This window comes from Raphanus sativus, chromosome 6, assembly GCF_000801105.2.
Source record: "Raphanus sativus cultivar WK10039 chromosome 6, ASM80110v3, whole genome shotgun sequence".
Taxonomy (NCBI): Eukaryota; Viridiplantae; Streptophyta; class Magnoliopsida; order Brassicales; family Brassicaceae; genus Raphanus; species Raphanus sativus.
In genome coordinates, this window is record NC_079516.1 from 37,152,179 (window position 1) to 37,166,209 (window position 14,031).

At 36.5% G+C, this 14,031-nt stretch overlaps 2 protein-coding genes across 2 annotated transcripts; one reads left to right on the plus strand and one right to left on the minus strand.

Moving 5' to 3' along the window:
- The first annotated feature begins 504 nt into the window (after positions 1-504).
- LOC130496328 (uncharacterized) lies at positions 505-4,629 on the plus strand. Its single transcript, XM_056988314.1, has 4 exons — positions 505-3,000; positions 3,091-3,634; positions 3,711-3,810; positions 3,889-4,629. The coding sequence occupies exons 1-4, from the start codon at positions 870-872 to the stop codon at positions 4,567-4,569; spliced, it is 3,456 nt and encodes a 1,151-aa protein (XP_056844294.1). The 5' UTR covers positions 505-869; the 3' UTR covers positions 4,570-4,629.
- A 3,899-nt stretch (positions 4,630-8,528) lies between these two features.
- LOC108805639 (uncharacterized) lies at positions 8,529-11,450 on the minus strand. The gene is made up of 10 exons (XM_018577568.2): positions 11,348-11,450; positions 10,905-11,017; positions 10,424-10,786; positions 10,261-10,347; positions 9,921-10,190; positions 9,709-9,826; positions 9,335-9,635; positions 9,064-9,258; positions 8,839-8,961; positions 8,529-8,759 (listed from the first exon to the last, which is right to left on the minus strand). The coding sequence occupies exons 3-10, from the start codon at positions 10,695-10,697 to the stop codon at positions 8,649-8,651; spliced, it is 1,479 nt and encodes a 492-aa protein (XP_018433070.1). The 5' UTR covers positions 10,698-10,786; positions 10,905-11,017; positions 11,348-11,450; the 3' UTR covers positions 8,529-8,648.
- Between the last annotated feature and the right edge of the window lie 2,581 nt (positions 11,451-14,031).

A 14,031-nucleotide genomic window follows, 5' to 3' on the forward strand; every position in this document is an offset into this window, starting at 1 on the left:
ACTTTCAAAGCGAAGGTTAGTGGAAGGAAACACAATAGAAACGTTACCAGCAGTAGAAGTTGAGGCCATGAAACCGTGTTCAGTAATAGTGCCAGAAGGTGATTGAGAAGACGGCTTATCAGCAGCCCGTGTTTGAGCAATCAACTGGTTCAACAGACTCTGAACTTGATCTGAGGTAAAGCTGTTGATGTCCAGAGGGGAGCCAGAAGATGAAACCGCATTAGCAGTAGCAAGAGCACTACAAGAAAACGCGTCTATAACGACGACTGGTTACGAGGAAATTATTTCCTCGTAAATTTACATGGTGTTTACGACGATGTTACGAGTAAATAAATATTCGTCGTAAATTCGTTGTAAAGTTACAACGAAAACGTTTCGTCGTAAACCCAATGTAATTTTACAAGGCTTTTACGTGGAAAGACCAATTCGTCGTAAACTCATTGTAAATATACAAGTCATTTACGACGAATCATGTAACCGTTACTTTTGGTGACAAACGTGCATATAGTGTGGTTTAAAGTAACTAACTTCGTTGTAAAATCATTGTAAATTTACGAGTGATTTACGTGGAAAGCCCAATTCGTCGTAAACTCATTGTAAATATACAAGCCATTTACGAGGAATCATGTAACCGTTACTTTTGGTGAAAACGTGCATATAGTGGAGTTCAAAATAAGCTAACTTCGTTGTAAATTCGTTGTAAATAATATGTAAAAACGATGTAAAAGCAAAGTAAAACTTTTCGTTGTAAAATCCATGTTATACCTTCACCTACCACTTACGAAAATCGTCTATATATATGATCATTTCTCAATTCAAATAACACACAAACGAAATCAAAGAAAAAAAACCAGAAAAAAGAAAAACAAATGGCTGATGGCTTCAATATTTACGAGTTACGAAGTTGGATGTATTCGCATAAAGATGATTCCGGTAGAGTGACGGATGCATTTCTAAGCGGGCTAGAGACATTCATGCACCAGGCGGGCTGTACACCGATCACGCAGGAAAGCGGTAAGATGTTCTGCCCTTGTCGGAAATGCAAGAATTCAAAATTTGCTCGTAGTGAAACTGTATGGAAGCACTTACTAAACAGAGGATTTACACCACAATATTATATTTGGTATCAACATGGGGAGGGTTATGGTGGAAATGAAGCTAGTAGTAGTAATAATTTTGAAGCTGCTGGTAATAGTGAAGAACCGAATCATTTGCATAATGAATCTAGTTATCATCAGGAGGAGCAGATGGTAGATCATGATAGGGTTCAAGACATGATTACTGATGCATTTTTAGAAACAACTACTACAATAGCTCATGAAACTGGAAATGTAGAAGAACCTAATTTGGATGCAAAAAGGTTTTATGAAATGTTAGATGCTGCAAATCAACCAATCTACACTGGTTGTAGAGAAGGTCTCTCTAAATTGTCTCTAGCAGCTAGGATGATGAACATTAAAACGGATCATAATTTACCTGAGAATTGCATGGATGCTTGGGCGGAGTTGTTCAAAGAGTATTTGCCAGAAGACAACGTGTCAGCTGAATCTTATTATGAGATTCAGAAATTGGTTTATAGTCTTGGGTTGCCTTCGGAGATGATAGATGTTTGCATCGACAACTGCATGATCTACTGGAAGGATGATGAGAAGTTAGAAGAGTGTCGATTCTGCAAGAAACCACGATTCAAGCCGCAAGGACGTGGGAGGAATAGGGTACCGTACCAAAGGATGTGGTACCTACCCATTAAAGACAGGTTAAAAAGATTATACCAATCGGAGAGGACTGCTGCATGGATGAGGTGGCATGCTGAACATGTCCAGAAGGATGGCGAGGTCGCTCACCCATCAGATGCAAGGGCGTGGAAACATTTCAACAAGGTATACCCAGATTTCGCTGAAAATATTCGGAATGTCTATCTTGGGTTATGCACCGATGGATTTAGTCCATTTGGTATGTCTGGGAGACAGTATTCTTTGTGGCCAGTTATTCTTACGCCGTACAACCTGCCGCCGGATATGTGCATGGAACAAGAATTTCTATTCTTGACCATATTAATCCCTGGGCCGAAGCATCCAAAACGGTCGTTGGATGTATTTCTTCAACCACTGATACAGGAGCTAAAGGAGTTGTGGTCAGAAGGGGTAAGAACTTATGATTGTTCCACGAAAACCAATTTTACGATGCGAGCAGTTCTGCTGTGGACGATAAGTGACTTTCCTGCTTATGGAATGTTGTCTGGCTGGACAACTCATGGAAGGTTATCTTGTCCATATTGTCATGGATCTACGGATGCTTTTCAACTGAAGAATGGTAGAAAGAGTTGTTGGTTTGATTGTCATCGTCGATTTCTTCCTGTTGCCCATCCTTACAGAAGAAATAAGACATTGTTTAGGAAAAACAAAGTTGTCAGAGACAGTCCTCCTCCATATCTCACAGGCCAGCAGATCGAGGAGGACATTGATTATTACGGAGCTCAGAAAACTGTGAAGCAAGGAGGAAACTGGCATGTTCCTGGTAATATGCCTGATGGGTATGGGGTTTCTCACAATTGGCATAAGAAAAGTATATTTTGGGAGCTACCTTACTGGAAAGATCTTCTTTTACGCCACAACCTGGATGTGATGCATATAGAGAAGAACTTTTTTGACAACATCATGAATACAATACTGAACGTCCCAGGAAAGACAAAAGATAACAAAAAGTCAAGGATGGACTTACCCGATATTTGCTCAAGAAGTGAGTTACATATCAAGAGCAATGGAAATGTTCCTGTTCCCATCTTTCGATTGTCATCAGAAGCGAAGTCAACTTTGTTTGACTGGGTTGCATCAGAAGTGAAGTTTCCTGATGGTTACGTTTCAAATCTGTCAAGATGTGTTGAACGAGGTCAAAAGTTCTCAGGAATGAAGAGTCATGATTGTCATGTGTTTATGCAACGACTACTTCCATTCGCTTTTGCTGAGCTCCTTCCAACAAATGTACATGAAGCACTTGCAGGTAAATATTAATTAATAATATACATATATATATATATATATATATATACTATGAAATGTTACTAATTTGAGTTATATTTGCAATATGCAGCGATCGGAGCTTTCTTCAGAGACCTTAGCACACGTACGTTCAAGGAAGAAGTCATCGAACAACTTCATGAGAACATCCCGATCATAGTGTGCAACCTAGAGAAGATATTTCCTCCATCATTTTTTGACGTCATGGAACATCTAGTTGTCCACCTCCCGTACGAAGCATTACTTCGCGGACCTGTTCACAATGGATGGATGTATCCATATGAGCGCTCTATGAAACATTTGAAGGGGAAAGCAAGAAATCTTGCAAAGGTGGAAGGTTCGATTGTGGCTGGAAGTTTGACAGCAGAAACATCTAACTTCACATCATACTACTTTGCTTCAACGGTTCGTACGAGGAAAAGAGTTCCTAGAAGATATGATGATGGTGGAGTACCGCAATCTTATGCAGTAGACGGTGTTCCTGACATTTTCTGCCAAATTGGACGGTTTGGTGGTAAACTGAGAGAAGTATGGTGGTCCAGTGATGAGGATAAGCATAGTGCCCACACTTATATTCTGCTCAACTGCGAGGATGCTGTGATGCGTTCTTTTGAAAGGTAAATAATATTCGTGTGTATTATATGATATGATGTTAATTAATTATATGATATGATGCATTTGTTTAATTTGCAGCTTGTTTGTATCTCAAGTTGAAGAAGCAATACCAGGAATATCCGGAACCGAGGTGGATGCAAGGAAAGATAAGCACTTTGTCAAGTGGTTAAAAGGACAGGTAATATTAACATATTAAGTAATCTTTGGTACTATTATTATTAATGTAAAATTCTAACAGTGATGTATTAATTTGTAGGTTGATTATGACGATCCATATTATCCTGTATGGTTTCATGATTTGATCCAAGGTCCAGTAGCAAAGGTCACCACATCATCTATGTACTTCACACGAGGTTTCACTTTTCATACATATGAGTATGGGAGACGTCGGGCAACAAGCAACTACGGGATATGTGTGAAAGGTGAAACAGACTTTTACGGGATCTTGCAAGAGATTATTGAAGTGGAATTTCCAGGGTTGTTGAAGCTAAAATGTGTCCTCTTCAAATGCGAGTGGTTCGACCCGGTGGAGAACCGTGGTGTTCGGTTTAACAAATTTGGTGTTGTGGATATCCATTCTGGGAGAAGATATAACAAATTCGAGCCTTTCATCTTAGCTTCCCAAGCCGAACAAGTTAGCTTCCTTCCATACCCTCGCCTTCGAAGTTCTGGGATAAATTGGTTAACTGCTATCAAAATAACACCTCGTGGACGGATTGTTGCTGGAGAAGAACCACCTTTGCAAGAAGAAGATGCAATCAATGAAGTTGAGGTACCTGATCAACAAACTGATGAAATTCTTTTGATCGACCCGGATAACCGTCAATATGAAGATCTTCCCGAAGATGTGACGGATGAAGCACGTGAAGATGAGTTCGATAGAAGCGATGATGATCATTGTAGTGATGTTGATGAGAACTCAAACGATTCTTCATGATGTAAAATATGTAACAAATGTTGATTTTTATTAGAAGATCTTATTTTCATATGTGTATCAAATTCTATTTTATATAATATGCATTTAAAAAAAATTTGGAGTTTATGGTTTCAGTTGGAAAAAGAGGTTGAATGTGTAGAAGATATGAAAGTATAGATATGTAAGTTTGGGGTTTAGGGATTTTGATTTTCGGGGTTTCACATATTTCGTTGTAATTTCGTTGTAAAAAAAAACGCGGGCCTGGTAATTTCCTCGTAAAGTTTAGGTTCGTCGTAACTTCGTTGTAAACCATGAATCGGGGTTTAGGGATTTGATTTGTGGTTTCAAAGATTCGTTGTAAACACGTCGTAAACAAAAAAAGCGGGCCTGGTACATTCGTCGTAATTCCTGAAAGCACGTGTCCTCGTAAATTCGTCGTAAACTGAAACACGGGCCTGGTATATTCCTCGTAAACCCAAAAACGCGGGCCTGGTACATTCGTCGTAATTACTGAAAGCACGTGTCCTAGTAAATTCGTCGTAAACAGAAAGACGGGCCTGGTATATTCCTCGTAAACCCAAAAACGCGGGCCTGGTACTTTCGTCGTAAATCCAAAAACGCGGGCCTGGTATATTCCTCGTAAATTTACGACGAATGTACGAGGAACATGTTTTCTTTATATATGCAACGCCTGAACGAGGCTTCCTCGTTCATTCCTCACAAATCTCTCTCTCTCTAAGGTAACTCCTCTCTCTCTCTAGTTAGTTTTTTTTTTAATTAGTTTAGGTGGTTAGTATAGGGAATTAGTTTAGAGAATTAGTTTAGGGAATTAGTTTAGGTGGTTAGTATAGAGAATTTAAAAAAAAATAATTAATTAATAGTGTTGTGATTTTTAATTATTTTTTTTAAATAATGTAGATCATGGCTCCTAGGAAAAAACCACCACCGACTTATCATGAGATGTTTGGCGACGGTACCGGGACGTCTTCTTCTTCCGGCGGCCGAGCATCTTCTGATGCCGTTCCGGACTCTCAGACATCTCAGAGAGTTTGGAGTCCTCCTCCCGCACCTCACATGGCTCCAGCTCCGCCACCAGCAGCTCAGATGGCTCCACCTCCTCCACCAGAAGCTCCGCAGGAGCCCATTCCAGGAGTAGATGTTCATCCAGACTTGCGGGTGCCTCCTCATGCACCATACGCAAGATATACAGTGGAGGATTTGCTTTCCGCGCCTGGACGGGAGGGTATGGACGTTTTGGACCCCGATAGACCGCCGGGTACTTATTGGTAAGTAAATTTATAATTTAAAAATTTCAAATCATTTTTATATATTTTATTAACAAGTTGGTTCAATTTGCAGGTTTGGGGCCAACAACCGTGTTTCCCGGAGCGTTTCAAAGACGATGAAGGGATACCTAGACGGAGCTTATCCAAACTGGAGCTTGACTCCAGATCACGTCAAGACCACTTGGTTTAAACAGTTTGCGGTAATTTTTCAATTTTCTTTTTTATATTTAAATTTATTATTTTTATTAAATTTATAATTTTGTTTGTTTCAGCAAAGGTGGAATTGGTCCTTAGGAATCACCGAAATGGTGAAGAAGGAATTCGAGGCAAAGGCGAAGACTCGCCTTACCAACACGGTCTCGGATTGGAAGGATAAGTGGGAGATCTACGGCTATGACGGGAAGCCCACTGGGGTCACCAAGGAGGTATGGGATGGCCTCATCGCCTTTTGGAAGCTACCCAGCTCAATCCGGAAGGCCAACTCCTGCTCCGCTTCCCGTAGGACCAAGGATAAAGACGGGAATTTGCCTATGCTCCATACCACCGGGCAAAAACCTCATGCCGGGATCCGTCTCGACGCTGTAAGTTTTAGTTGTAATATTTATTTTATTAATAACTTTGAATTTCAATTTTTAATATTTTATTATTGGTTTTTGTAGTTTGAGAAGACCGGAGTCATGCCATCTTTGTCCGACCTCTTCAAGATGACTCACGCCAAACCGGACGGGACTTTTGTTGATCCTGCATCCGAGAAGCTCTTCAACACTGTGGCTGCTCGGGTTGATGAGCGGGAGACGCAACTCACCCAGCAGTCTCCGGATGGATTACCCGTCAAATTGACGACGGAAGAGGTCGACAGGATCTTCGAGGAGGTAAAATTTAAAAGCTTTAGTTTAAATTAATTTTACTATTTCAACAATATTAACTATTTAATATTATTTTTTGTAGGTCGCTCCAAGAAAGAAGGGCCGGACGGTGGGAATCGGTTCTGTCAACGAAGTCGCAAGGGCGACTTCGTCTTACTCTTCTAGACGGGCCCAAGAGACTTCTCAGATGCAGGCTCGATTGGATACCCAGCAGGAGCGTTTAGACTCTCTCGAGAACCTGTTGGATATTATGGCGATGGGGAACCCGACCATGCAGAGAGCGTTGGCGGCCAGACGAGAAGCTCTCGGGATGCAACAACGGGATCCCGAATCTACCGATCCAGTGGGAGCGGGAACGAGCGGAGAGGGACCGAGCGGGACCGACTACTTTGATGATGTATCTCTCCCGTAGATTTTTTTATTTTTATAATTTTGTTTTGTAAAATATTAAAACTTAAATTTTATTTATGGAATATTTATTTTCTAAACAATTGTTTTTTTATTATTTGAAATTTTAATTTTTATAATTTCCAATTTTATTATAAATAAAAATAAAATAATAAATGAAATTAATATAATAATATAATAAATAAAATAACGATGTAAATTCGTTGTAAACTTTACGACGAATTTACATCGAAGTACTCGTAAATACGATGTAAACTATTACATCGAGTTTACAACGACAGAGATGTAAAGTCGTCGTAAATTTTACAACGAATTTACATCGAACATTTACGTGTATTTTACATCGAAATGTTTACAACTTCTTTACGACGAATCTTTACGAGTTAGTTACAACGAGTGTTTACGTGGACATTACGACGAATGCTTTCCTTCTCTTTTACGACGAACTCATTAACTCGTAACCGTTACGTGGCGTTTACGACGAATCTTCTTTTACGACGGACGATTAACAACGAATCGCTTTTCGAGGTAAATTCGTCGTAATCTCCCTTTTACAACGAATTTACAACGAATATCGCCTTGGTAAATAATATGTTTTCTTGTAGTGGAGTATACTGCTGAAACTGACTTTGAGGCAGAAACTGTGGCTTGGAAGAAGATTGAGACTGGTTCTGAGGAGTGTTAGAACTCTTATGCTGCTGATGTAGCCTGTGACCCGTAGGATAACCGTGAAGCTTGAAGCACTTCTGAACAGTATGGCCAGTACGACGACAATGAGTACACACAGGTTTCTGTGAATATCGATTGCCCTGTATAGCAGCTGCATAAGCATTGTTATCAAAACCAGCTTCCATAGGAGTAACAGAAGAACCATCCACAGAGGTCGTGTTCTGAAAAGCCACATTATCAAGTCTAGTAGATGGTTTAATCGTCTTCTTGGGCAACCATATTGAAGACGTCTTCAATGTCTGGTATAGGCTTGAGCATTAGGATATGACGACGAGTGGACTCATAAGCCTCATTGAGACCCATAAGGAACTTAGTAACACGGCTCTTTTGTTGCATCTTCTCCCGTACACAATGTTTAGATGAACAAACTCAGCGGCGGAAAATATCCTAGTTGAGAGAAGTTCCCGTGGATGTGATCAAAGCGGCGTATATGAGTAAGGAAGAAGCTATGCGGGCCAAGTTCAGCCAGCAGGAGAAAATGTTGGCTATAACACTAAAGTTCTTAAGCTTTTGTCTTTGTTTCTATGATGTCTTTAGATTTTCGAGTTAATGATGTAATATGAAGGAACCTTCACGAAAGTTTCAGTGACAAGTATTTTAGTTTATTACTACAAGTGTTGCGAGAAAACTTGGGACGTCTGTACAAATCAATATTTTTCATGAGAATAAATATATTTCAGAGCAAATATTGCTTCTATGGTTTCCAAAAAAAGACATTGATTTGTACTTAAATGTCTCTTTAATACAAATAAATGAGAAGGTTCTCTGCTTTGGTTTTGTCTCTTTGTAGTGAATTAGATGGGGACACTCATCATTGTTTGTTAGTTAAAAGCGTTGGGATCTGTCCATGATTCACGAAATCAATCTTGTTCAACCTGACACAACACAGTACTTGCTCTGGAAGCTCCTCTGGTGATTGAGCCTGGGTCAGAAAAAAAGAACAAAAATGTTTACTTGAGCAACACTCCAAACCAAAAGGCCTAGAGATTATTTTCAAGTACCTGAATAGTTAAACCAAGATCAAGAACCCCATTCTTGATCCTATCCCTGAAAGATTCCAGTCCTTTCCTCGATATGTAACTGAACCTGTGTATATCCAAATCGATCTCGAAGTAGTTTGGTCCCTGTGTCCAAATGATCAACACAACACACACAAGCACACAACGTTACACAAATGAAGTCTCAAAATAGTTACTAGAAACTAAAGGAAAGATATCTAATCTAACCTTAAAGAAATCGTGTTGGGGACGAGAAAGAACAGGTTTATCATTGTAAGCTGTGATAAGTTTCCTTTCAGTAGAACATAGCTGAAGATCGTCAGGATTCACCAAACCGGCCAAGATCTTCAACCTCTCTCTGAATGGCACTATTGATTCTCTTGTGAATCCTTTCACTTTCTCCATCTCATCATCCATAAATCTCTGCAAACAAAAACTTTAGAACCTCTCTTGACATAAAAGGGGCTTGGATATATCATCATCATCATCATCATAATACCTTGATGGTGTCTTGAAAGTGAGATGAGATCTCTTTGTGATAATTCTCATTCAGTTTGAAGTATAAGACTAAGCTAAGTCCTTCACCATCATAGTCACCAAACATAGAGGTCTGATACATTGGAAGCTGGATGTTCACAATCAAGATATTAGGGACATCACAGACTTGTGATGACGTTGGTTTCAAGTTAGGGAGCTCAATGTGTTGAGCAATGTGGTTTATCTTCTTAGGACACGCGAAAAGATCCACTCCGATTGGTGTGTATGGACTACAGTTTGGTGCTGGACTCTTTTGTCTGTCTCTGCAAAATGATGTAAACAATACACTTAGACTCATCAACCAAAACTGTTTGTCTAACTTTCTTGAATCCGAACCTGAAGAAGCTCAATCCACGTAGCTTGAAATTCGATGGAGCAAGTTCTAACCAGCTTCCTTGATTGTTCAGCTTCTCTCCCAAAAAACATTGAATCACAGAACCGGCTTTTGGTCGGTCTGATACAAAGTTGTAAAGACATAAATCATCAGAAAGAAAACTTCAAATTAAAAGGATGGAAACTCTAAAGATACTTTGATCCTTTCTTCTTACATAATTCAGATGATGTTGATTTTCTATCAATAGATGTTCTTCGAACCGAAACCATAACAACTTTTGATGATCTCTTGTTGTGATCTTGATGTTCTTGACAAGTAGTAGTCTTGACAGTTTCTTGGTGACATTCATCAGCAATTTGGTTTCTCTTTATGCTGACTTCATTCTTGCTTGAGTATGTCTCAGCTTTGTTCCCATCTATTTTCAGGTAACTCTCGTAGAACTCTTCATACTGAATCACTTGTCCCATTCCAGAAGGATTTGCATCTGCAAGAAAGATTATGTTTACAATCTTCTTCATTCACAAACCAATGTCTCTCAAGCTTTTGATGTTTACCTTCAAAAACACTACAATTTGATCCATCATCAGACTCAGAGTCAATGTAACTATAGGAATCATACCAAGCTTCCTCGTTTGACACTCCTGGAAATAGAATTAAGATTCAATGAAATATATTTCAAGATCTTTGTGAGTTTTTTCTTTTTGAAGATGTTCTTACGGTTTCCATCGAATTGGCAGTTCCATTGAAGCTGAGTTACATGGAAGTTAGCATTAGACATCTCAGCTCTCTTACACATCATCTTGGCTGCACCTTTTTCGAAATCAAGATGAACAAAATCCCTGACGCTGGCATTGCTCATGCGTTTCATAGGAACATCAGGCATCGAAGCCGAGATTTGGGACCGGCATTTGACAGGTCTGACACCATGTTTATGCTTCTTTTGATGAAGCTTGTTGCTGAGTTTTCTCTGTGAAGAAACGCAGCCACCCATCTTCTTCTTTTTTTTTTTTGCTTTGGAGGGTTTCTACTACATTCACCGGCTAATAATAGCTCAAAGAAAAAAAAAACTTTTTGAGGAATCTGTGGAAAGAATCAAGACATGAAAAGAAAGAAATGATAAGAGACTACCACACACCAAATATGTATTATATGATCTTGTCAGAAATTAAAAAAACAAATGCAAGAGAGAATCTTGTACCTTTTTTAAAAAATATCTTTCAGAGACGGTCACCTGTAAGAGCTTATGTATACAGAAGAGAGTGCATCAACATTCATAACAATGGGATGTTGATTCGTGTATATCTTCAAGTCCTTCATCAAAGAGATAAAATCAAAATCAATTGATGGTAGATTCTTGGAAAAAAAATTTTATCTTATTGATTAGCAGATGATATCAAACCCTAATTACAATGCAGCATTTGAGATTTAAAACGTGAAAGACAAGAAAATCTTGCATACAATAGTTAAGCATTGTTTTCGAAGATTAATCAAATCTCAAATCATTTCTTAACGTTGACGTCAACATACTTTTTTTTTTTGGTAAAATTGACGTCAACAACACTTGAGACCCATTAAAAAAAGATGAACCGATAATATTTTGAAAATGTTAACTCTATATCATTTGAAATCAAGAAAACAAACCAGGAGAAGAATGATAAGAACAGAGGAAGAAGAGGATCTCTGGAAAAAATCCTCTGTTCTGTTCGTCTTTTCCTCTGCCTATCGACCCTTTTTTGTTTTTTTCGTGTCAATAAAATGTACAATTTTAATCTCATTAAATAAATAGGAGAGAGAGAGATCTTGACACCACTGATTCTTAAGTAACCCGTTTTCTTCGGATCCTTCCCAAGTCTTCTTCCTCGTTTCAATCTCTATCTGCTTTTTAATTCTTTTTCTTTTATTTGTTGTACATTTTAATGATATTTTATTACAGAGAAAGTGAGTTTGTTTTAGAGGTTGACCCCATGAACTTCGCGCGCGGGTAAGAAGCAACCGTTTTTAATTACAGAAGTCTTGAGTTATTTTCCAGCATGTGTCTCCATTTATGGAAATTTTCTTAAAACTCGTTTAATATTTTTTGTCTTCTTTTTCATCGATGTCAACAAACATCCACATCCGTCTACAATTTTTTTTTCCAATTTTCAAGTTTGGTTATTATTTGACGAGAAGACTGGAAAATGGTAAGAGGAATAAAACGTATAAAGGCGAAAATATATTCGTATTCTAGTTCATCAAATGTGGAGCGTTGAAGTTTACAGCAAGGCGTAAGTATTTCTGTATGCAGTTGTTGATAGAAAATGTCTAATCAAGATCGTCGAGACAATTGATATTCGTATGTGAAGTTCTCGATGAGGACCACATGCTTACTGTTATAAGCTGCATTCATATATCATCGACCTAGCATGCTTATTAATGCATGTTGATAATTAAATACACTGACCATTTTTTCCAGTTAGATGCACACTTCAGACCTAGTGTACACCATCAATTCGTAGCTATAAGTAACTATGCTACGCATGGAGCTCTAGATCATATATACCTTCTCATTTTTTTATAATAAATATGGTTTAATTCACATGTGTCAAAATAGTAACTAACGTTTGTAAAATATATCTATACACAACTTATTGTAAAAATGGACCATGTCTTATGTCCAATTATTACGTTGACAGAAAGTTATCATGTAATTTTACAATAAATTTTACTTATGTCATTCATAATAGATTGTTTATATATCCAAGCCGTCCAATATTAATAAACTACTTTCTAAAGAAATATTATTGAGCTAAGAAGTGAATATAAATCTATTAGTTAGTTCAAAGTCCTTGTCGTAGGAGTATAATTACTTTAAATAGATTTATTCTCACCATTTGGTTTTCTATTTAGTTTCGGTATTTTTATTTTTAATCTTATGCTCTTCTGGTTGAAGCTGTTATATGAAATAGACTTTAGCTGATTCTGCATGTTTGTGGAATAATTTTTTTTACTAATCAATTAAAATTTTGAAAATTTACAATCTCCAGCAGACTCTATTTAGACTTGGTTGTTAGTTTGGTTTGATTTATGTTATTTTCTTTTATTATTTGTTAATCGTTAAGCTTATAGTCAGCTCGTACATATATTTTTTCGCTAAACTGAAGAGATGATTGGAATGGTATGTAGTTTTATGTTTGTGGCTGTAGAATTTAATATGTAAACTTATTTGATTTATTTTCGTTTGTTGTAGTTTTTTAAAGCACTAAAATTTTGCAAATTTGGTTTTTAAATTCACTTAATGTATAGTCTATATTTAAAGTTTAAGATATTTTTAATATTTATATGTTTTGTGATAAAATATTAAAAAGAATTGAATTTTAAAAGATAATTAAGAAAAAAATATAACAAAAACTTTTAATAATTACATATATGAATAATAATTTTAATTTATATGTGAAACCGATACATAGAAAACTGACTTTTATTAGATCAGCTTGATGAGTTTCGGTCCAAATAAGTCTATAAATGTCAATATATATTATTCATTGGTTTATATATAATGGTTTTTAGAATATTTTAAGGGAAATTTCATTTTTACCTCAATTTATAATTCATTTATAAAATACATTTGAATAATTAAGTTTAGGATTATATAACTAATTATAAATTAAAACAAATTTTTCATTAATTTGATAATTATCATTATGGTTATTTGTGCTACCCAAAAAAGTATTTTACGTGGTAAAAATATTTTTAATATGATGATAACTTTTCATATATAAAAAACTGATATTTAATTTATTGTTAAATATTTATGAATATTTCCAAATTTATTTTACGCAATAAAAAGTAATTATATTATGATGATTTTTGTTATATATAAGAAAATATTTTTAAAATTTATTAGTAAATATTAGTATGAAGAATAATTTATTATAGTGGTATTTTAAATGATAATATATTTATTTATAATTTGTTAAATTATTATGTCTACACGCAGGAGCAAAGCATCTAGTTTAAAAGAAAAACTAGATTTTGATCCGCGCTTCCAAAGCGCGGGTTTATGTTTGGTAAATTTTTTATATAATCACATTTATATAATCCGTCTTGTATATGTATTTATATAATCTGTCTCATATATGTATTTTATATCCAGATTTATGTTCGGTAAAACTATATTATACATGTATTTTTAGGTTTTTAATTTTGAATTAGATATTTTAAATATAAATCAATATAACAGTTTTATAGTTTTGATCGATGTTTTAAAATTCGACTTAGACCTGCGGTTGAACGGATTACCGGTTGATCAAAGATAAATTCAGTTCGGGTTTGAAAAACAAAAAATT

Coding starts and splice junctions, on each gene's coding strand:
- LOC108805639 (XM_018577568.2), bottom strand. CDS start 10,697: ATGGGTGGCTGCGTTTCTTCACAGAGAAAACTCAGCAACAAGCTTCAT. Junction 10,191..10,260: donor AAATTGTAGTGTTTTTGAAG/GTAAACATCAAA, acceptor TCTTTCTTGCAG/ATGCAAATCCTTCTGGAATG. Junction 9,636..9,708: donor CGTGGATTGAGCTTCTTCAG/GTTCGGATTCAA, acceptor ATCATTTTGCAG/AGACAGACAAAAGAGTCCAG.
- LOC130496328 (XM_056988314.1), top strand. CDS start 870: ATGGCTGATGGCTTCAATATTTACGAGTTACGAAGTTGGATGTATTCG. Junction 3,001..3,090: donor TGTACATGAAGCACTTGCAG/GTAAATATTAAT, acceptor TGCAATATGCAG/CGATCGGAGCTTTCTTCAGA. Junction 3,811..3,888: donor TCAAGTGGTTAAAAGGACAG/GTAATATTAACA, acceptor ATTAATTTGTAG/GTTGATTATGACGATCCATA.